At 19.0% G+C, this 22,410-nt stretch overlaps 5 protein-coding genes across 5 annotated transcripts; 4 read left to right on the top strand and 1 right to left on the bottom strand.

The window, feature by feature from the left end:
* Positions 1-948: 948 nt before the first annotated feature.
* Positions 949-2,164, bottom strand: SRAE_X000067500 (Astacin-like metalloendopeptidase; the record flags this gene model as incomplete). The annotated part of the gene is made up of 2 exons (XM_024645047.1): positions 949-2,073; positions 2,108-2,164. The coding sequence occupies 2 exons, from the start codon at positions 2,162-2,164 to the stop codon at positions 949-951; spliced, it is 1,182 nt and encodes a 393-aa protein (XP_024510544.1).
* A 4,204-nt stretch (positions 2,165-6,368) lies between these two features.
* SRAE_X000067400 (Protein of unknown function DUF229 family and Alkaline phosphatase-like, alpha/beta/alpha domain and Alkaline-phosphatase-like, core domain-containing protein) lies at positions 6,369-7,658 on the top strand (the record flags this gene model as incomplete). The annotated part of the gene is made up of 1 exon (XM_024645046.1): positions 6,369-7,658. The coding sequence occupies one exon, from the start codon at positions 6,369-6,371 to the stop codon at positions 7,656-7,658; it is 1,290 nt and encodes a 429-aa protein (XP_024510543.1).
* Positions 7,659-8,801: 1,143 nt separating this feature from the next.
* SRAE_X000067300 (Hypothetical protein) lies at positions 8,802-9,344 on the top strand (the record flags this gene model as incomplete). Its single annotated transcript, XM_024645045.1, has 1 exon — positions 8,802-9,344. The coding sequence occupies one exon, from the start codon at positions 8,802-8,804 to the stop codon at positions 9,342-9,344; it is 543 nt and encodes a 180-aa protein (XP_024510542.1).
* A 4,230-nt stretch (positions 9,345-13,574) lies between these two features.
* On the top strand, positions 13,575-14,370 carry SRAE_X000067200 (GTPase RhebL1; the record flags this gene model as incomplete). The annotated part of the gene is made up of 3 exons (XM_024645044.1): positions 13,575-13,749; positions 13,804-13,943; positions 13,993-14,370. The coding sequence occupies 3 exons, from the start codon at positions 13,575-13,577 to the stop codon at positions 14,368-14,370; spliced, it is 693 nt and encodes a 230-aa protein (XP_024510541.1).
* Positions 14,371-16,807: 2,437 nt separating this feature from the next.
* SRAE_X000067100 (ATP-binding cassette sub-family C member 8) lies at positions 16,808-22,125 on the top strand (the record flags this gene model as incomplete). Its single annotated transcript, XM_024645043.1, has 5 exons — positions 16,808-16,849; positions 16,895-20,230; positions 20,303-20,458; positions 20,609-20,764; positions 20,893-22,125. 5 exons carry the CDS (start codon positions 16,808-16,810, stop codon positions 22,123-22,125), a joined length of 4,923 nt encoding a protein of 1,640 aa, XP_024510540.1.
* Positions 22,126-22,410: the final 285 nt, after the last annotated feature.

The following is a 22,410-nucleotide window of genomic DNA, read 5'->3' as shown; positions in this document are numbered from 1 at the left end:
TAATATAGTAGTTTTTAATAATATTTCTAAAAAAAGTGAAGAAAGTATTATCAGGTTATATATTAAATTATAAAAATGATATTTAATAAGTAATATTTAAAAAAAATAAATTTATGATAATGTAAGATAATTAAGATAAACAACAAAATTTGGAAATAGAAAAAAAATTATTTTACAGATAATTTAAATGGAAAGTTTGATGAGATTATAATTTTTTAAGTTACCGCTTAAGAGGAATACATATAACTTTTTTTTTATCTAAGTTTAAGATTTTTTTATATTTTAAATCTAAACAAAGTAAATGATAAAAATTTAATTGTTTTTACTGCAGCATTTAAAAATGATTGTTATAATTTTAAGATTCCTTATCGAAATTTATTTTATATTGTGCAGTGATTTTTAATAAACAAAATTATAAGTTATATTTAATTGTTTATGATTTGATAATATATCAATTCAATACCATATAAATACAATAATTCAAAAGATATTTGTCTATATTTTATTAAATTGTTTATTTATATTTTTATTCAACAAAAAGTATTTTAATAAAATTTTAACTTAAAATAAATGTAAAAAAAGTTTTAATTTTTTAATTCTTTTTAATTATATTGAAAATAATATATATAAAATAAGTGTTTCTGAAACAATTTTATTACAATAACTGCGGATTTTGAACATTTGAAATATTTTGAATATTATATCAAATGTAATATATGATTATTTACAAAATGTTTGATTCTTTTTTTTTAAGTTATTATATTAAATAATTTTTATTAAAAGAATGGTTTAATCTACTTCATCATTTATTTATTTTAATATTATACTAAAATTGTACTTTTGTCAATGCATAAAAAACATAAAAAAATTTTTTTGTTACTTTTAATTATTGTTTTTTTTGTTAAACAATAGTTATAGTTTTAAGATATGAAAAAAAAATGTATTTAATTATTTCATTTGATATTCTATAATTGCAATATGATTATTTTGTTCTCCATTATATTGTAGTAAAACTGTTTCATCTTCAGAAACTATACTAACACTTTCTGGAATAACACAAAGAATGAGACCAGTAAGAGTTTTGTCTTTTCTATATTTAACTTCTAGCCCTAATCCTTCAAAACATGGATAAATTGCAGAAAGAACAGCTTTTTTAACTGTAATTAAAATTTTTTTGCCTTCTTTTGCTATAATTTTAATATTACATCGTTTTTTTCCCTTTATAACTAATTTGGTTTTCTTACTTGTAGCGTTAAATTCACTTGAAGGACACGAACTATCAGATGGATCCATTTTTTCACAAAACTTATCTGCAGCAAACATATTAGGACATATACAATTAGCACATGAATATGGATTTATAATACCGCCATTTTTACATTTAACATTTTTAGCCATATCATTATCAATACATGAAGCTTTACAATAACGTATGTTAAGTAACTTAATATCTGTAAAACTTAATCCATATCCTTGACCAAGCATTACTTCATAATGACTTGGTTTAATTTTAAAAGTTCTTTTCATTCCATTACGAAATTCAAAATTGGAAAGCTGCATAATTGATCCATAGTCATAACTAGTATTAGCGGTATCAGCATTATTATCAATAACAAAATTTTTTAAGTAAAATGGATCAATATTACTTTCATTAACTTTAATAAAGTTATCTCTATCTGCTCTTTTAGTATTTAAAATTAATCCCAAAAATGATAAAATTTTTCTTAATAAACATCTTTTACTTTCATTACATCGTTTTCCAATTGTCATTTTATAAAAGCCATTAACATTTTGTTTTGGATCAATTTCTAAATCAATTGTTTTAATATTTTTATCATATTTAAAAATGAGCATTTGTTCTTCAGATGATTGATCACATGTATCATATTCTACAAATAATAAACATGACATAAACTCAATGCTTTCAAAAGCTTGCTTGAGATTCAATACATTAATTTCTTTCATTGTTTCACTATCTAAACACCAATTTATCCATTCATTTGTTTTTATTTGTTTTGTATTAAGAGCACTTCTTTTTCTTAACACAACTTCTTCATTTTTAATCATTAAAGTCTAAAAAATTTTACAATTATTTTCATATACTTACGTTAACTATTATACCAAAATGAAGTATAAATATGTTAAACTTATCAATGAATATCATTTGTAATTCAACATTATTTTTAAAATAACCGGTATATTAATATAATTTATTGTTTGCATTGCTTTTAAAAAATATAGTTTAAAAAAAATAATATTTAATACAAATTAACCCAAGAAATATTAAACAACTGTATAAATATGAATTTAAAAAAACTGCTTATATTTTAAATTTCAATTTCTAAAAAAGTAATTTTAATTTATATTTATCTAATAAAAAATATTCATATTGGAGTATTAAATGTATGTCTATTTAATAATATTAGATGTCATAAATAAATATTGTAAAGTAGATGATATAAAAAAATTAAATAAATCACAACATTAACATTTATTGTGATATTATAAATTTTTAAAAAACTAACTACAATGTTACTTTTTATTTAAGGTAAACCGATTAATATTTTTAAAATTAATGAATAAAAGCTTGTTTGGATTTTCATTTTTTTAAAAAACATTTATCTAGAAGATTAACAAAATAAATTTGAGCAAAGTATCTAAACAAAAAGAAACTGAAAAGTGATGTAAAACATTTGCAAAAGAAAATTTTTTTTCTTGTAATAAAATAATTTTTTGCCGTTAAAAAATAAAAGAATGAAATATATTATCCATATTTTTTTTTATCATTTTTATAGTTCTTTAGGCAGAAAATCGAAAAAAACATGGCGAAGTGGCCGAGTGGTTAAGGCGTCAGTTTTAGGCACTGATATCTTCGGATGCGTGGGTTCAAACCCCACCTTCGTCATATTTGTTTTGTGATACCTTCGTTATTATTTTTATTCTTAAGAATAAAAATCCTTTTTACGATTTTAATAGAAAACGCTTTTGAAAAAGGCTTTTTATAGCTTATATTTTTAATAAATGCAAACCCACTTTTTGCGGCTACTTGCTCATAAAACATGATGGATTAGCCATAAATAATTTAATTAAGTATGATTATTTTTGAAATATTATAAGTATATCTATAAAAAAAATTTTTTAATTTCTAGATTTAATTAAATATAATTATTTTTACAATTTTGTTATATTAAATAGTTGTCAAATTTTTTTAAACAGTTTGAAACATATAATCTAATAGAAAAGAAAAATAGGAAAATTTTTAATAAAAAAAAGCAAAATAAATTTATTTTAATTATACATTTTTTTATAATCATGGTGACTTTTGTTTTAACAGCAATTTAAAAAAAAAAATTATAAAAATAGATTGCCAAAAGATTATTATTTTGCTATTGAATATTATTTATATTATTATTCGTTTACATTGTAAAACAAAAATGCGTGACTATTTAATTTTAATAAATTATTTGGAAGAAAATGAACATTTTGAAACAGAATCTATAAGTAAAAAAATGTCAACATTATGAGAAAATAAATTTACAATGCTACCTTTAGTGGAGCATTATGTTGGTAGCTACCTAAAGAATATGAATATAAAAGGAAAAAAGTAGTTTTTTTTGGCAAGAACGAATAAAAGCCGGTGCACAATGAAGAGAGCAATACAGTACACAAAACAATGGAGAAAAAACTAGATGTATGGAAAAAAAATAAAAATTTTATTGAAAAATTTAAAAAGAAGATAAAAACTTAAAAAAATATCTATAATTTTATCTTTTATGATATTAGAAGTTGAATCAGAGAATATATATGTTGTTAAAAGTAAGAAGACCAAGTTTTAGTGCAAGATTATTAAATGAACTACTCTGCTAAAAGTTTAATTTCTATCTACTACTTTATACCGAAAACTATTTCTACAATATTTATATAATTAATAAAAAAAAATTTATATTTTTAATAAACTTTTATTGTCTAATTTGTCTAAAAAATTATAAAAGTTGCTTATATAAACATTAATACAATTATAATAAAAAAAACTATTTCTTTTTTTGATCAAATGTAAATCATAAATAATTGATGTCAAATTGATAATTTTGTAGCATTAAATTGACATTTTTAAATTTTTAAATTTATTCAGTCTTCCCTTTCTTCTTTTGTTTCATCTGGTGTTAAAAGTCCCAAACCTCTAATAAGTGGTAGTTCACGATCTGTTGATACTCCACTTATAACAACAGAAGAAGAATGCGTGATATTATATAATTGTGATAACTTTTGAAATGTTATATTAATTAATGATAAAATTATAAAAATATATAGTTTCATTGTTTAGAAATTACATAAAATATATAAATATTATTTTAAATGTGATATAATATACTACCACTTTAAGTATACGTTTTAAAATATTAAAATTTACATAAATACATAAAAACATATAAGAAATATAAGTGCTTTTTGTTAAATATTAAATATAAAATTTTTAGAAAAATTGTCATTTTCTTTTAATTATATAATATTTTACATTAATAGCATTTTTGATAAAAAAAAAATGCAAATTTTATTGTTATACATAACTATTATGATTTTTTTAAATCTTTTTTACAAACAAAAAAATGAAAATAAAAACATTAAATTAAAAAAATATATATTTATATGACAAAAACCATTAAAATTTTTTATTATTGAACATTACTGTAAAATGATATACAAATCTATGTTTTTTTTATCTATATAATAAAAAAAAATTCAACTACGCAAAAGTTTAAAAAAATATATGGAACTTTGTGGTTTTAACTCTGCCATATACTGATTTAAAATTAACATATAAAAATTATTTTTTATTTGCATATTAAAATATTATATGATAATTTTTTAAAATTATTAAAATAAAATAAAGCTTGATATTTGATTTTTTTAATGAAAAATGAATATATATTAATAAAAAAAAAGTAATTGATATTTGATTTTAATAAATAATTTTATAAACAATAAAAATTGAATTTTTTTGGTAAAAAATAAAGAAAAAAAAGGTAATTGATCTTCAATTTGTACTAAATAATTTTTTTTCTCAAAATTATGAATATTATAAAATGTCGTTAAAAATAGCGTAGGAATATTGTTTTGAAGCGATTTGCAGGGAAACACGGAGAAGCATGTTAGAAGGCAACATGTATGAATTTACATGAAGGAAAAATAATAAAAATAATGAATTTGAGTCCATGTTAAGGGACATTCGTTTTTTTTATGAATTTTTAAGTGAAGAATAAAGTTTTTTTTTTGACTTTTTTTTTCAATTTTTTTTTAAGTTACAAAAGGGGATTAGATATGAATTTCATCCCTCAAAATTTTATAAAAAAAGAAAACTTTTGAGGAGAGTTATGGGTATTTGAAAATGGCGGGGTTAAAACCACAAAATACCAAATATATAAAATAACTTTATTCTTTTTTTCTCAAAAAAATCAGGATAATTTTTTTTATCATATAATAAATTATAGCATTATAAATTGTTAATTTTTTTGATTTTTTTCTCTTAACTAGAATATTAAAATATCAAAAGTTACACGTAAAAAAGTTTTTTTTTTTAAGTTGGATTAATTTAAAATATTATTTGCTATAATTATTTGAAAGTAATGAAAAAAAATATTATGTTATGTTTTTATAAGTTAAATAAAAATCAATGTAAGAAATAATATAATAATATTAATAAAATTATTTTAGATTTAAATATTACCAAAACTATTTCTACTGTATTTCTACTTACAATTGTTTTTCTATTGTTTATAATTTTAAATATTTATTTATTAATAGATATAAATTTGAGAAATTTTTTTGTTTTAAAAAAAATATATAATATATCAACTAATTTAAATGAAAAAAATTATTGTACATTTAAACATTATAATATATGGAATAAAGAGATATTTGATTATATACGACCAAAAATACATTTTAACGAATGTAATATAACATATAAAAATGACTATTATAATCTAAAAGAAGGTGTTCTTAGTTTAAAGAGAAAAGATGTTACTTGTTATTATAGTTGTAAATATCCAAAAAATCATTTAGAAATAATTAATGGTCCATATATAAAAATTAATAAACCAGTTGTATTGGATTGCGATGTATTTCATATAAAATGTTTTAGCAATACCAATCTGATTATTTTTGAAGATGTTGCATTTCATATAAAAAAAATTCAAAACAATTCTATAAATAAAATTGACTTTCTTGATTCATCATTTAAAATATCAAAAAATTTTAAATTTTATGATATTAACCTGTACATTATTGATTCTCTATCTTATTATCATAGTAAAAGAGCATTGCAAAAAACAAGAAATTATTTATTAAAGAATTTAAATGGTATTGAAATGAAATTTTTAAATTCTGTAGGTGGTGATTCAAGATCAAATGCTTATGCATTTTTATTAAACAAACAAATAAATGATGTTATTGATATTTTTGGAAAAAATAGAATTATAAAAAATGATTATGAAAATTTAAATTCTTGTGATATTCCATTAGATAATACAACATTTATACAAGAATATTTTAAAAAAATGGGTTATATGACATTGATTGGTGAAGATTTTATGCAAGGAGGTATATTTAATTGGCCATATTGTATTGGATTTGAAAAACCACCTGTTCATCATTCATTAAGTGCCCTTCAAGTTATTTTAGAACGTTCAGATCTTAAAGGATTAACAAAAAAAATATTTAGAGAACGTTGTTACAGTAAAGGTTTTTTTATTCAAGAGTATATGGATGATTTTTTGCAAAAATATAAAAATAAATTAAAATTTTCAATACTATGGCATTCATATATTTTACATGATGAATTAAATAGTATATTTGCTGGTGATGATCTTTTATATGATTATTTTCAAAGAAATGAAGCTTATTTTAACAATTCATTTAATATATTAATGGGTGATCATGGTTTTAAAATGTCATATTTTGTAGGAACAAATATAGGATCATTTGAATATATGAATCCTTATTTTATTTTAACAATACCTAATGAATTAAAATCTAATAAAAAATTATTAAAAAATTTAAATGAAAATTCAAATAAGCATATATCACATTTTGATATTTATGCAACTTTAATTGATTTATTAACAATTGCTTCAAAAGATAATTTTAAAAATTTAGATAAACAAGAAAATTTTCCAATTATAAATAATAAAATTAAAGGTTTAAGTTTATTAAGACCTCTTCCAGAATATAATCGTACATGTTATGAAATGCGTATACCACCACAATATTGTTTGTGTAAAGTAAATATCAAAAAACCAACAACTTCTTTTAATAAAGAACGTTCTAAATTAGCCAAAGGTTTTATAAAAGCTCTTAATAATAAATTAATAGTTGGGAATTTAACTGATAAATGTTCTCCTATGAAATTAGATGAAACAGAAGAATTTAAAGTTGAAATTATAGAAACTAATGAATTTGATTTCATTTATAAAATAAATGCAATTACTTTACCAGGACAAGCTAGATATTTAGCTTTAATGAATAAAAATTTTGAAGTTATTAATGATGAAATAATAAGAACAAATATTTATAAAGATCAAGCAGAAGTTTGTGAAAAAAAGTCACTTTATAGAATGTATTGTTATTGTAAAATCTTAGTTAAAAATGAAAAGAAATAATGTTACTATTTAAATTTGTAGTAATTGTAATTTTTATGCTTTTTAGCAAACAGAGTATAAAATTGTATTAATTAAAATTCTATTTTAAAAGTTTTTATATAATAAAATAACTTTTTTTAATAAATAAAATTTTTTAAAAATTAGTTTATTTTTAGAAAATCATGTTAGAATCCGGTTTTTAAAAATATAATAATAAATTTTAAAATTGCAATTACTTTTTTTTTCAATCTGTTATTTATTAATAAAATGGCTGTTTTTAGTAACAAAAGTTTTTTTAAAAGAATTTTTTAATTTACATAATTCATCATCTTATCACCACATTAAAAAAACTACCATATAAAAGACTATAATTTATTATAGATTTAAAACACATATAAATAAAAATAATTGTATTTTTTTTAAATTATAGAGAAAGCAATTGCCTAAAAATTTTTTTTTATTTTATTAATAAGTAACTTTTTCAAAAAAGAAACATCACAAATTTATGGCTTTTTGTGACTTTTAAGTCAAATTTCATTGCAAAACAACTATTTTACAATAAATGTTATTTTTTCACAATTTGATGCACATTTATATAAAAAATATTAGTTCACTTATTCACTAAATTAAATTCTAATATTATAAATACATTATAATATATTGAATTTTTATTATTTAGTCACCTGTTTCAATTTTTTTTTAAATAATTTTTAAGAATGGCAATTAAGAATGTAAATGCATTCCAAATGTAAATTATCTCCAATAAATTTTTTTTTAATTTGACTTTTATGAATTATTAAAGCAAATATAACAAACAAGATTTTGTTTTCTTGATCTTATTATAATTTAATGCATTTAATTGTTTCTTTCAACTACAAATATAATTTATAAAGTATATTAGTATATAAATTTCAAAAATAGATAATATGTAAAAAATATTAATGTTATAATATTTATTTATGTCGATTAAAGCTTATTGAACAAAAAAAAATTCATTTAATATTATATGATTGTTTATATAATTATTAATAGATTTAAAAAAAAAGAAATAGAGTTAAGGTATTTAAAGAAAAGCTATCATCAGATTAACAATATTTAAAATATACTTTAAGAAATATGTTTTCTTTTAAAATTTATACTATATTATGTGTTTTTGGTAGTTTAATGATTACCACAAATGTATCAGCTTTCTGGTATAGTGATGATATATGCAATAATATGTTTTATATTGATTATTGTATATTTTGCTACAATACAGATGATATTATGTATTTTCTTTCACAAGTACCATATGATGATCGTTGTGATTACATTAGAATTGGTCTTCAAAAAAATGTGACAAAAAAAGAAATTTTAAAGCAACAAGATGAATTTATAGAAAAACAATCAGAGAAAGCAAAAAAAAGATATGATGAATACAAAAAAGAACATGAATTTCAACAAAAAGAAAGAAGAAATAGATTAGATTCAGAAGCTAAACATTTATCAGAAGATGCACAAAATTTATATAGAAATATTTATGCTGTTGTCGATAGTAATGATGTTACTCTTTTACAGGAATATAATCTTTGTCATGCAATATTAAATGAGGCAAAATTTAAGATAGTCGTTGAGGCATCGAGTTTTATACCTGCAAGATTTTTTTCTGAAACTTATGATGGTAATTTTCATTTTCATTTAGTGGAAGATCCAGAAAATCTTTTATAAATATTTAAAAATTTATCAAAATGTAAAAATTCTTACTATTAAATACAAAAACTAACAAATAATTAAATAATAAGAATTTTTTTAAATTAAATTTTAATAAAATAAATCATTCCTTTTTCATATTTCTTTTTAAAATTAACTTTTATATTTCCTAATTTTTTTTATCAAAAATTTAGTAATAATTGAAATAAGTTATCAAAATATTTTACATTTTATAATGGTATATCAAACATCAATTTATAACTCGTGGAAGATGGTTATAAAAATTTACATGTTAATTTAAACAAAGATAAATATTATTTCAAAAAAAAGTCAATTTTTACATATTTGTAAATGCTGCTTAAAATATTAATAATTTTTAGCATACATTCAATTAATTTAAGAAAAATAGATACGTGTCCATAAAATATTAATATAAAAAGTTATCAATTGTTAAAATACATCTTTTAACCAATTTCTAATATTAATATAGAAATTAAACATATATAAATGTGATATATTTTAATTGATAGATAAAATGAATAATAGAGCTGTGGTTAAAAAATTTTTATTACATAATATAAAATTACCATTTTTTATCATTTTAATTGTAAATGATGAGTTGTAACATTTTATATAAAAAGTGTAATATATTTTATATCAAATTTGTTCTTAATAAAATGATCTATTGAAAAAAATTAAAATAAAAGAATGATTGAGTAAAAACTGTAAAGTGCATATAATAAAACAATAATGAATATGAAGAAAATAAATATGAATTTATAAAAAATTTATTTTTAAATTAAAAAATTTACAACAATTTTTTGTCTTCATTTTTATCATCTTTTAGATATAAAAGGTGTATATTGTTAGTTCAAATTCAATTTATAACTCCATCCATTGAAATTCTATCAAACCATTTTCTCTGCAAATATTGTAGAATTCCTCAGGAGTTTAATAGCATTTCTTCTTTTAACTAAAAGATTAAAATAGAAATATTATAAAATAAACTTACGTTAGTATTATCATTATTACATTGATATAATGATCAGCAATAGAGGTTGAATGTTGTTAATTCACAGAAAAATACTTTTCATGAGACATCGGACGTTCTCCATTGATACATAGTCATTCGAAATAATCGAAATGAAAAAGTATAATAATTGATAAAAAAAGGAGTGTATTTATAGAAAAATATGTGACAAAAATTTAAATGCAATATTATAAGGTAATTAATACTGATAAACAAATTTTATAATATTTAAATATTGCATATTTCTATGCTAATTAAAGAATATATAAAATAATTAAATTTGAATAAAAATATTTTTATATAGTAATTTTATATTATTAAATATGGTATAAACTATTATTATATCTTTTTCTAATGTAAATAAAATATTTAAATGATATGATTTGAAAATTGATATATTTTTAATTTCGTTTTTCCATTTATTAATATAAAATCAACATTACTATATATAAAAGTAGCTGTTGTTTATCAAATTTTACAATATTTATTAAATTTCTTTTATATCACCAAAATATAAAATATATTTTTTTAGCTTATTCCGTGTTTTATATTGTATTTGTATATGAAATCTTAAAAAAATTATTATAATTTTAGAAAATGATCAAACAATTTTAACATTAATGATAAAAAAATAATTTATTAACAAAATTTTTGTTATATTGTTATTGTTTTTTTTACTTTTTTTTAAATTGATATAAATGTTTAACCAGTCAATAAGTTTTTAGCTTCTTTTTACTATTTTAACTCAATGTTATTTGAAAAGTTAAATTTGACTTTTCTACTTTATTAATATAATTATAAAAATACACCATAATCAAAATTTAAAATAGCTTAATTATTAACTGAAACTTTTAAAATCATTATATTTGCTAATATTTATATAATTATGCTTTTGTAAGTTTTATTAATAATTTATTTTTACAAAAAAAACCGTAGTAAGTTTAATATTTTTAATTTTACTTATAATTTGAACTTAATTTTAAAAACTTGTAATTATTTAATAACTTTTAGTAATAGTAAAAAAAAAATTTTATAAGTTAAAAATACTTATTTTTAATTTTGAAATAAATGCAAATATTTGCCAATAGAAAAATTTTTCTATTTGATTAGTGAACAAACTAAATGGATACATTTTAAGTATTTGAAAAAAGTTCAAGTAGTTTTATTCAGTTAAATTCAAATGAAGCTTATATCAAATAAAATGATATAAATGGTAAAAAAATATTTAAAGTTTATTTTTGAAAAAATACAACAAAAGTACATTGTTATCAGAACAATGAATGTGATATATTATTATTCATACATAAAATAGATAAAGATAAAAAGATTTTAAAAAATATTATAAAGGTTTATATAAGTTATATGAAAAGAATATACAATAATTGGATATAAAATTTAAAAGGATTGTAATAAAATATAAAGAAATATGCTAAAAAATATTGATAAAGTTTTTGTTATTTTGAGCATTAAACAAATTTTTAACTTTAATATATTAAACAGTATTTTTATAATAGTTGAATATATTCATGTTCAATAAGTGATTCAGTCAATGTATATGAAAAAAAAAAAAATTTTTTATACAATATTTTTTAGTTTTCTAAAAGTACAAAAATTAACAATATACTGTTTTAATTAAATATAGAATAATTTTAAAAAAAATTTATAAAAAAATATATAATAAAAAAATTTAGAAGTAATTAAAGTTATTTTAATTTCAACGAATTTAACAAAACTTTTACAATATTTTTAAAGCAAGATGTAATCTTTTCTACATATTATTAATAATTGTTTTATAATAAAGTAGAAATATAAATAGAGTAAATTATAATATTTTTATTTTGAAAATATCTTATAAAACTTAATATTTAACTTTCATTGGATATTGTAAGAAAATAGAAAAGAAAAAGAAAGCTATTAATCTTGATAAAATATTTCTTGAAATCAAAATATTATAATGTTGAATGAGATATAATTCTAAATACTTTTTCTATGATTGTAATAAAATTTTACCAATACCAATCTTTTTAACTTCATTAAAAAAAAATTCTAATATGAATTTTAATGTTTAAGTTGGAAAATATTATATAATAATAAATATATTTATCATGAATTAGGTATTTTATATATTTGATTATAAAATAATCTTTATACTTTTTTTTTATTAAAGTAAAATATATAATAATATTATAATGTTTTCATAAATTGCATACAATTCTTTTTATAATTTCTTAAACATTTAATATCAATTAGAAGTAATTTATTATAAAAATTACATATGTTAAAATATAATGTCTTTTTTTCTGTTTTCAATGTTAGAAAAATAGTTTATTTATTCAAATATAAATTTTTGATTACTATTGTAAAATAATTTTTATGTAATGTAAAAGTTATAGATATTTAAATTTGTTAATTTGCGTTTTATAATAAAAATAAAAGTTTTTATTATGAAACTTTTTATAAATAAAAAATACTTAAAATATCACAATAATAATATTCATTTGCAAAAGAATTTTTTTTAAAAATTATTATTTATAATATTGCTTATTAATATCTAATAAAAATATTTTATTACATATAAATTCTTTTTTAACTTTTAAGTATCTTATTGTTTATACTATGATATTTTTTATTGATTATTACATCTAATAAACTTGAACTTATTCTCTATCATATTTATTTATATTTACAGTATTATAAATATTAAAGTTTTAAAAATATACAAATGATTAAATTATTTTTTAAATATAAAAATTTTACTAAAAATAATTAATTTTATATAAATATCATTTTAAAATAAATTAATATATTAGTTAAAGTTAATTTATAAAGTTTCATTCTATTTAACAGGTAAAAAAAATACCCCAGTACTTATTTCATATCTTATTTCTTATCTACTTTTTGTCATTATTCTATTAAAAACAAAACAGATTTAAAATAACCAATTTATTGATAAAACAATCTATCTACATATAATAAAAAAAAACATTTAAAAAATTTTTTTGTGTAAAGGTCTCATCAATCTTGAAGATTTATTTTTAGTGATAAAAATAAATAGTTTCATTATAAAAAAGATTGTAAATATCTTTTGAAATTTTTTTAAAAATATTTTGTATTTTTTTATTTTAGTAGATGGTGAATTGTATGTTTAAATTTTATTTTTTTAAATAAAAATTCGAAAATTTTAATTTTTAATTTTTTAATTTTTTTTTTTTAGAAATATGGCAAAAATTTCATTTAATAATGATAAATATTTTACGAAAGAAAATAAGATAATAAATACTATTGAAAATAATAAAATAGATGAAAATAATTGTTTAAAATTGTTACCAAAAGAAGAGAAGGGTAAAGAAGTTTTTCTAAGAAAGTATTGTTTAATAGGTGCACCAAATGTTGGTAAGATATTAAATAATTAACTTAAACATGAAAGTAAATTTTTTATCAATTTAGGAAAAACATCAATAATTCATAGATTTGTATATAAAAAAAATCCCGATTTAAATAATTCATTATTTGAAAGAGTACATTTTAAATCATTTATTTATGATAATCAAATTTACGATTGTAAATTTGGTGATACTAAAGGTTATGTATGTTTTTATCTTTATAAATTTATTTTTATATTAATTATATTTAAAGGAAACAGATAAAATTGTTTCATATAAATATCCATACTTATGTGATGGATATTTTTTAGTATACTCAATAGATAATCGTCAATCATTTGAATTGTTACCAAAACTTTATGAAAAAATTTTAGATAAATTTGATAATACAAATATACCAGTAATTGTGGTTGGAAATAAAAATGATTTTAATAATACAAATCGAGTTGTATCTCTTAAAGAAGGAGCTATAATGGCTAAGAAATTTAATAATTCACCATTTTTAGAGTGTAATGCATTTAATGAACATTTAGTAAATACAATTTTTGAAGTTATGATATATCATGATAATAAAATTAGAAATTTGGATACAATTCAAAAAAATATATTTGATGAATGTAGAATATTTTAATAATTAATATAAAATAAATATTTTTATCTAAAATAGTTATTTAATTTGTTTTTTTTTTGTTATAATTTTTATAAGACTAGAAAATGATTGAAATAAACCTAATTAATTATTATTTTAACAAGATTTATTTATAATTTAAATTAAATGGTATTATTTTTTTAGATAAACAAAACTATACAATTTATAATTTTTTCTTATAAAAAAAAATAAATTTAATTTAGTAATATTTTTTGTATTTAATTATACTTTTTTTATTTAATATAAAATATTTAAGATATTTAACAGTAATAAAGTAAAAAAAAAGTTTTTTGTATTTTTATTTAATTTAACATTGTCTTTTAGTATTTTATAAATTAAAATTAAGTAATTTATTTATTAACATGTAAAAACTTAATTTTTACTTTAAAAATTTTTAATTGTGAAAATTTATAAACCATTTTAAAATTTTATGAAGTACATCTTTTTAATAAATAATAATGTTAATGAAATCCTTTTTCAATGGCCTTGGAAGAACTTGTAATCCTAAATTATAATTAACAATAATTAATTTATCAAATAATGCATAAAACATTCAAAAATTATATAATAGATTATTTTCTTCCTTGGAATGTTATTTTATTTTTTATTATCATTATTATTATTTATAAATATTTTTATATCATACTTCATAAAATATGATAAAATATATATATGTTATAATACCAAAAAAGTATTAAATTTTTACTAACTTTTTTTTTATTGTAAAATTTTAAAATATTTATAAATTATTATGTCAATAAATCAATGAAAAAAAAAGTAAATTCTTTTTTGATTAAGGTAAAAGAAATTAAATAAGTTATAAAATAAATATATATTTATAGTTTTAAATTGTTTAAAAAATTATATACTTCTAATTTATTGAATAGTAAAATTTGTTAGTCAATTTTATTTTATTTATTTAAAAAATATAACATTGACGTTATTTAATTTTTATTTATATATTTTAAAACTATATTGATAGCATATTAAAAATGAGTATGTAGAATATAAATTATTAAAGTCTTTGATTAATAATGGTTAACATTAGTACAATAAATTCTTAAAAACCCTTTTTAACTGTATAATATATTCATTTCTATCAGCTATACACCTTACGAACATTATAATTATGTATATATGTATGTATATTTATATATATATATATAAATATATTGCGCAAATGTTATATGTAAGATAATTCATATTCTATTGCAATGACTGATTATTATTGTTTAACGTTACCTATAAAATTCTTAACAATTTTATAAAACATCTGATAGTTAATAAAAAAAAAAATTTAAATAAAATTAATATATTGTTTTTATCACATTATATATATATTAGAAAATTTTATGTATCATAATTATTAGATTGATATGTAATAAAAATGTTCTAAAATTACCACTAACATTTATATATAAATTTTTAAAATAATTATATTTATATTTATATATATGCTTCTACGAAATATATTTAAAAAAAAAATATTTATTATTTTATATTACTTTAATAATTATTTAAATTTATAATAATTAGTATTTAAAAAAAAAAAGTTTTTCTTAATAAAATTATTTTGCAAACATTAATATAATCTTTATTTTATTATTTAATATTTAAGGATTAATGATAAATAATATACTATTTAACAACATTTTAATCTCATACTTAATTTTGCACAAAATTCTTTATCACTATTATATGAAAAATATTTAACATGAAAAATAAAATCTTATGTTTAAATTATATGTTTTAAGGTTTATAAAAATTTATTGTACACATCAGATACATTTTAAGAACAACTTATGCTTTGTCTCTCTTTATTCAACTTAACGTTCATTGTATATAAAATCCATCTAATATCCTCTCTTTTGCGCGGAAAAGACTTTCACTTTAATACACTTTTTATCACAACTATATAAATGGAAATGTATATTAAATGACCAATATCTTTATTAATTCATCATAATAACTCTTAGCATTATTTATAATAATGATTTATACCTTTCTTATACTAATAAACAAATTAATCATATATATAATTTTTATTTTATTTATTTATATATATATATATAACTGTTTCAATTTTCAATACTTTTTATATAATATATATTCATATATATGGAAATATAAAATCTTTCATTTTATTATAAATTATACATTAAAAATTTTATATATTCTACTTTTTTTTTTCTTTAATATAACTTTTATCAATTGACATATTTATATTAAAGCATCTTTATATTATATTTTTTTTTTAATATTACGTTGTTAAAAAATATATAATTTAATGTTTATTTATTTATTTTTTTTTAGATTGTGTCAATGAATATTACCACAAATTAAAAGTTTTAAATTAATTGAATATAATCATTATAAAAAATATATTATATTAACATATCAAATTGTTATATATATAACAATGTTTCTAGAAATAATTAAAAGTGTTTGTGAAAATAATCAAGTTAGTTTTGCTTAATATTTCTATTAAAATTCATAAATTTTTTAGACAGAATTGATTAATGTTTTTTCAAAAAATGTAACATTTTCACAAACATTAGAAAATGTTGCATCATGTTATCAAAATAATATTTTATCTATAATTCCATCATTATTTCTTTTTATATTTTTTCCAATTCTTATGTTTGCATTATACAAAAGTAAAAATCCTAAACTTGAAGTATGTTCACCAATTGGAGGACGAATTATAATAGGAATAATATTGATATTTTTAACTGCTATACAATTTTTTCATAATATATATAGAAAATGGTATTTAGATGAAAATATACCGTTGTCATGGATTTATTCAACATGTATACGTTATGTATCATTATGTTTTGCATTACTTTTAACATTAGCTTGTAGAAATAGAGGTGTTGTAACATCTGGAGTACTTTTTAATTTTTGGCTTCTACTTTTAATTTGTAGTATACCAGAATTTGTTACAAGATATAAATATTATTTTGAAAAACAAAATATATTTATAAAATTATTTGATGAAAAATTTGAATTACCTGGATATGATGATGATAATAAAATATCAAATGATACTATACAAAATTTATCATTTATACTTTTTTTTCCACTTCTTATTTTACAAGTTATATTTTCTTGTTTTGTTGATACACCAAAATATCATATAACAAATGAAAAAGAATGTCCAGAAAATTATACATCATTTTTAAATCAAATTACTTTTAATTGGTTTACACCAATGGCATATACAGGTTTTAAAAGAGCCTTAACTATGGATGATCTTTGGAATTTAAATAGTACTGATGAGTCAAAAAATATTGTTAATCAATTTAATAAAAATTTTAATAATGAAATGAAAAAATTCGCAATGAAAAAACTTCGCAAACAAAAAAAAGAAAAAAGACAAGGTAAAGTTATTAAATTGGAGGAACAAAAATTAACTAATGAAAATCAAATTTCATCAAAGACAAAAAAAGATTCTGAGGATGATGGTGATGCACCATCTATTTTATGGCCATTATTTTTAACATTTAAAATGACTTTTATTGGTAGTGGATTTTATAAACTTATATTTGATTTATTACAATTTATTTCACCAAAACTTCTTAGTTTATTAATTAATTTTGTTGAAGATAAAAAACAACCATTATGGATTGGTTTAACAATATCAATTACTATGTTTTTAGTAGCACTTTTTCAATCAATGATTCTTCATCAATATTTTCATAATATGTTTAGATTAGGAATGAATATTCGTTCAGCATTAATATCAACTGTCTATCGTAAGGCATTATTTTTATCAAATACCTCAAGAAGACAAATGACAGTTGGAGAAATTGTTAATATTATGTCTGTTGATATTCAAAGATTTCAAGATATGACAACATTTGTAATGCTTTTTTGGTCGGCACCATTACAAGTATTATTAGCAATATACTTTTTATGGGATTTATTAGGTGTTAGTGTTTTTGCTGGATTAATAATATTATTATTAATGGTACCATTAAATTCATTTATTTCTATTAAAATGAGAAATTGTCAAGTAACACATATGAAATTAAAAGATGAAAGAATGAAAATGGTTAATGAAGTAATTGGTGGTATTAAAGTTTTAAAATTATATAATTGGGAAAATTCATTAGAAAATATTATTACAGGAATAAGAAAAAAAGAATTATTGAATCTTAAAAAACTTGCTTATTTAAATGCTGCAACATCATTATCCTGGTCAAGTGCACCATTTCTTGTTGCTGTTGTTACATTTGGTGTTTATGTAACAATTGATCCACAAAATAATATATTAACACCACAAATTACATTTGTTGCTTTAGCATTATTTAATATTCTTCGTTTTCCATTAGCTATATTTGCAATGATATTTTCTCAAGCAGTACAATGTTATGTATCAAATAAAAGATTAAAAAATTTTTTGGCTGCTGATGAAATTGATCCTAATGATATAGAGACAAGAATAAATTCATCTGGTAAAGCATTAACAATTAAAGATGCTTCATTTACATGGATTAAAGAAACTGATTCATTTTTAAAAAATATTAATATGTCAATTGAAAAAGGATCATTAGTTGCAATTGTTGGAAGAACTGGTTCAGGTAAAAGTAGTTTATTATCATCATTACTTGGTGAAATGACAAAAGAAAAAGGAACTATTCATATAAATGGTAGTATTGCATATGTACCACAACAAGCATGGATACAAAATTTATCATTAAAAGATAATATTTTATTTAATAAACAATATGATGAAATAATGTATAAAAAAGTTATTGAATCATGTAGTTTAAAACAAGATTTTGAAGCTCTACCAAATGGTGATTTAACAGAAATTGGAGAAAAAGGTATTAATTTAAGTGGTGGACAAAAACAACGTGTTAATTTAGCTCGTGCTGTATATGCAAATCAGGATATATATATTATTGATGATGCTTTATCTGCTGTTGATGCTCATGTTGGTAAACATATATTTGATAATGTTTTATCTACAAATAGTGGATTATTAAAAGAAAAAACTAGGCTTCTTGTTACACATAGTTTACATTTACTTAAATATTGTGATTATATTTATGTAATGAAAGATGGAAAAATTAGTGAAGAAGGTAATTATAGTCAATTAATTAAAAATAATGGTGAATTAGCTGAACTTTTGGAAGAATTTTTAATTGAAGAAGCTAAAACAAGAGGTAGAAGTGTTAGTTTTGGTGAAGATGCTGAAGAAGTTAAAGAAGTATTAGATCATTTAGAAGGTATTGATCCATTAAAGAAAAAACGTATTGAAAATGAAATATTTAAGACTGTTGAAGAAATCAATGCATCTAATGAAAATATTATAAATAAACATGATATATTATCACAAAAAAATTCAATTGAAAATGAAACAACAAAATTAATAGATAATGTTAATGATAATAAAGAAAATAATATAATGAATATAAATAAAGGACAAATTATTCAAAAAGAAGGTGTTGAAACAGGAAAAGTTAAACTTTCTGTATATATATCTTATTTTAAAGCAATTGGATTATTTAATATATTTAAATTTATTATTATTTATGTATTATCAAGTGCACTTGGTGTACTTTCTAATTTATCTTTAGCTGATTGGTCAGATAATGCTAAAAAAATACAAAGTAGTAATAATACAGAAGAAACAAATCAAAGATTAGGTGTATATACAATTCTAGGTTTATCACAAGCAGCATTTGTCTGTTTTGCTTCTATAATTATGGCACTTGGTATGGTTTCAGCTAGTTCTATTCTTCATCAATCAATGCTTTCACGTATTTTACGTTCACCCATGTCATTTTTTGATATAACACCAATAGGAAGAATTTTAAATAGGTTTGGAAAGGTAACTTTTAATAAAAAATACAAATAAAAATATATATAATATAATTATTTAATTATTAATTTTTTTATATAGGATATTGAAGTATTAGATTCACGTTTACCAGGATCAATACTAAATTTTATTAGTAATGTTATTGGTGGAGCAACTATAATAATTGTTCCAATAATTGTAACACCAAAAATAATTATACCACTTATACCAATGATATTGGGATACATTTTTTTATTGGTTAGAAGTTTTATTTTAATGCATTGCTTAACTAACCTTAAACGTTATTTAATGTTTATAATAATAAATAATTATTTTTTTAAAAAAAAAATTTTTTTAATATCATATGTTATAAAAAAAAATATGTTATAAATTTAATATAATTTTTAGGATGTCGAAGGTCTTGATGCCGCAATTCCACGATCTTTTTTGTCATTTATCCGAACATTTGTAGCATCATTAGAAATTCTTTTAGTTATTGTCCTGGTTACTCCATGGTTTGGAGTTATTCTGATACCACTTGTTATAATATATTTTTTAATATTGGTCCGTAAAAAGTTTATATATATATATTTATTGTCCTATTTGTATTTAACTAATTTTCCTATAATAATGTTGTTTTTTTTTGCATGCTTAAAAAAATTTTATACCTTAAATTAATATTATTTTTATAGAGATTTTATGTCAATACATCAAGGCAATTAAAAAGATTAGAATCAACAACAAGATCTCCAATTTATTCACATTTTCAAGAGTCTGTTCAAGGTGCGGCATCTATAAGAGCATACGGAGTTGTTGAAAATTTTGTTTATGAATCTAACAAAAGAGTTGATCATAATTTAATTACATATTATCCATCAATTGTTGCTAATAGATGGCTTGCTGTTAGATTAGAATTAGTTGGAAATTTAATTGTTCTTTTTGCAGCATTATTTTCTGTTTTTGGAAGAGAAGGTTCTGGATTAACAGCTGGATTAGTTGGATTATCAGTTGCATATGCATTAAATGTTACACAAACATTAAATTGGGCTGTTAGAATGACAAGTGAATTAGAAACTAATATTGTTGCTGTTGAAAGAATAAAAGAGTATGCCGAATTAGATACTGAAGCTGATACAAAAACAGATCCTAGAATAATTCAATTACCAACAAGTTGGCCTAATGAGGGTCATATTGTATTTAAAAATATTTCATTAAGATATCGCAAAGATTTAGATCCTGTTCTTAAAGATATATCAGTAGAAATTGAACCAAAAGAAAAAGTTGGAATTGTTGGTAGAACAGGTGCTGGAAAAAGTTCACTAACATTAGCATTATTCCGTATTGTTGAAATTGATTCAGGTTCAATAATTATTGATGGTATTGATATTTCAAAAATTGGATTAAATGATCTTCGTTCAAGAATAACAATAGTTCCACAAGATCCAATGTTATTTTCTGGTAAATTAAGAGATAATTTAGATCCATTTTATAATTATGATGATGATTGTATTTGGAGAGCATTACAATTAACACATTTAGATGCTTTTGTTACAGCACTCCCAAATCAATTAGATCATCAAATAGCAGAAAGTGGAAATAATTTAAGTGTTGGTCAAAGGCAATTATTATGTCTTGCAAGAGCACTTTTACGTAAATCAACAATATTACTATTAGATGAAGCTTCTGCTTCAGTAGATGTTGAAACTGATCAACTAATACAAAAAACAATTCAAGAACAATTTAATTCTTGTACTGTATTAACAATTGCACATAGACTAAATACAATTAAAAATAGTGACAAAATTCTTGTACTTGATAAAGGTTGTGTAGCAGAATTTGATACACCTGAAAAATTATTAGCAAATCCTAATGGAATATTTAGATCTTTAATGAAGGAAGCAAATTTGTTACCAGAAAATTATTAAATAATAATATTCCTATTTTAAAAAAAATTTTTTTTGAACAGTAATATTACTACTACTTTGTTTTATATTTAACTTTTTTTTGTAATGATAACATTTTTTTTAAAATTGTATCTTTGAATAAAAAAAAATAATATTAAAATTTAATATTAATTTTTGAAAACAATTACGTTACAACATCGTAATATACAAAAATTAAATTTAAATAATAAATTAGAAAAACAATTAGTATTGTTAAAAAAATAACTAACAAGATATTGTTGTTATGGTACAATTATCTGTTAATAA

This window comes from Strongyloides ratti, assembly GCF_001040885.1.
Source record: "Strongyloides ratti genome assembly S_ratti_ED321, chromosome : X".
Classification (NCBI taxonomy): Eukaryota; Metazoa; Nematoda; class Chromadorea; order Rhabditida; family Strongyloididae; genus Strongyloides; species Strongyloides ratti.
This window is presented reverse-complemented; position numbering and strand designations above follow the sequence as displayed.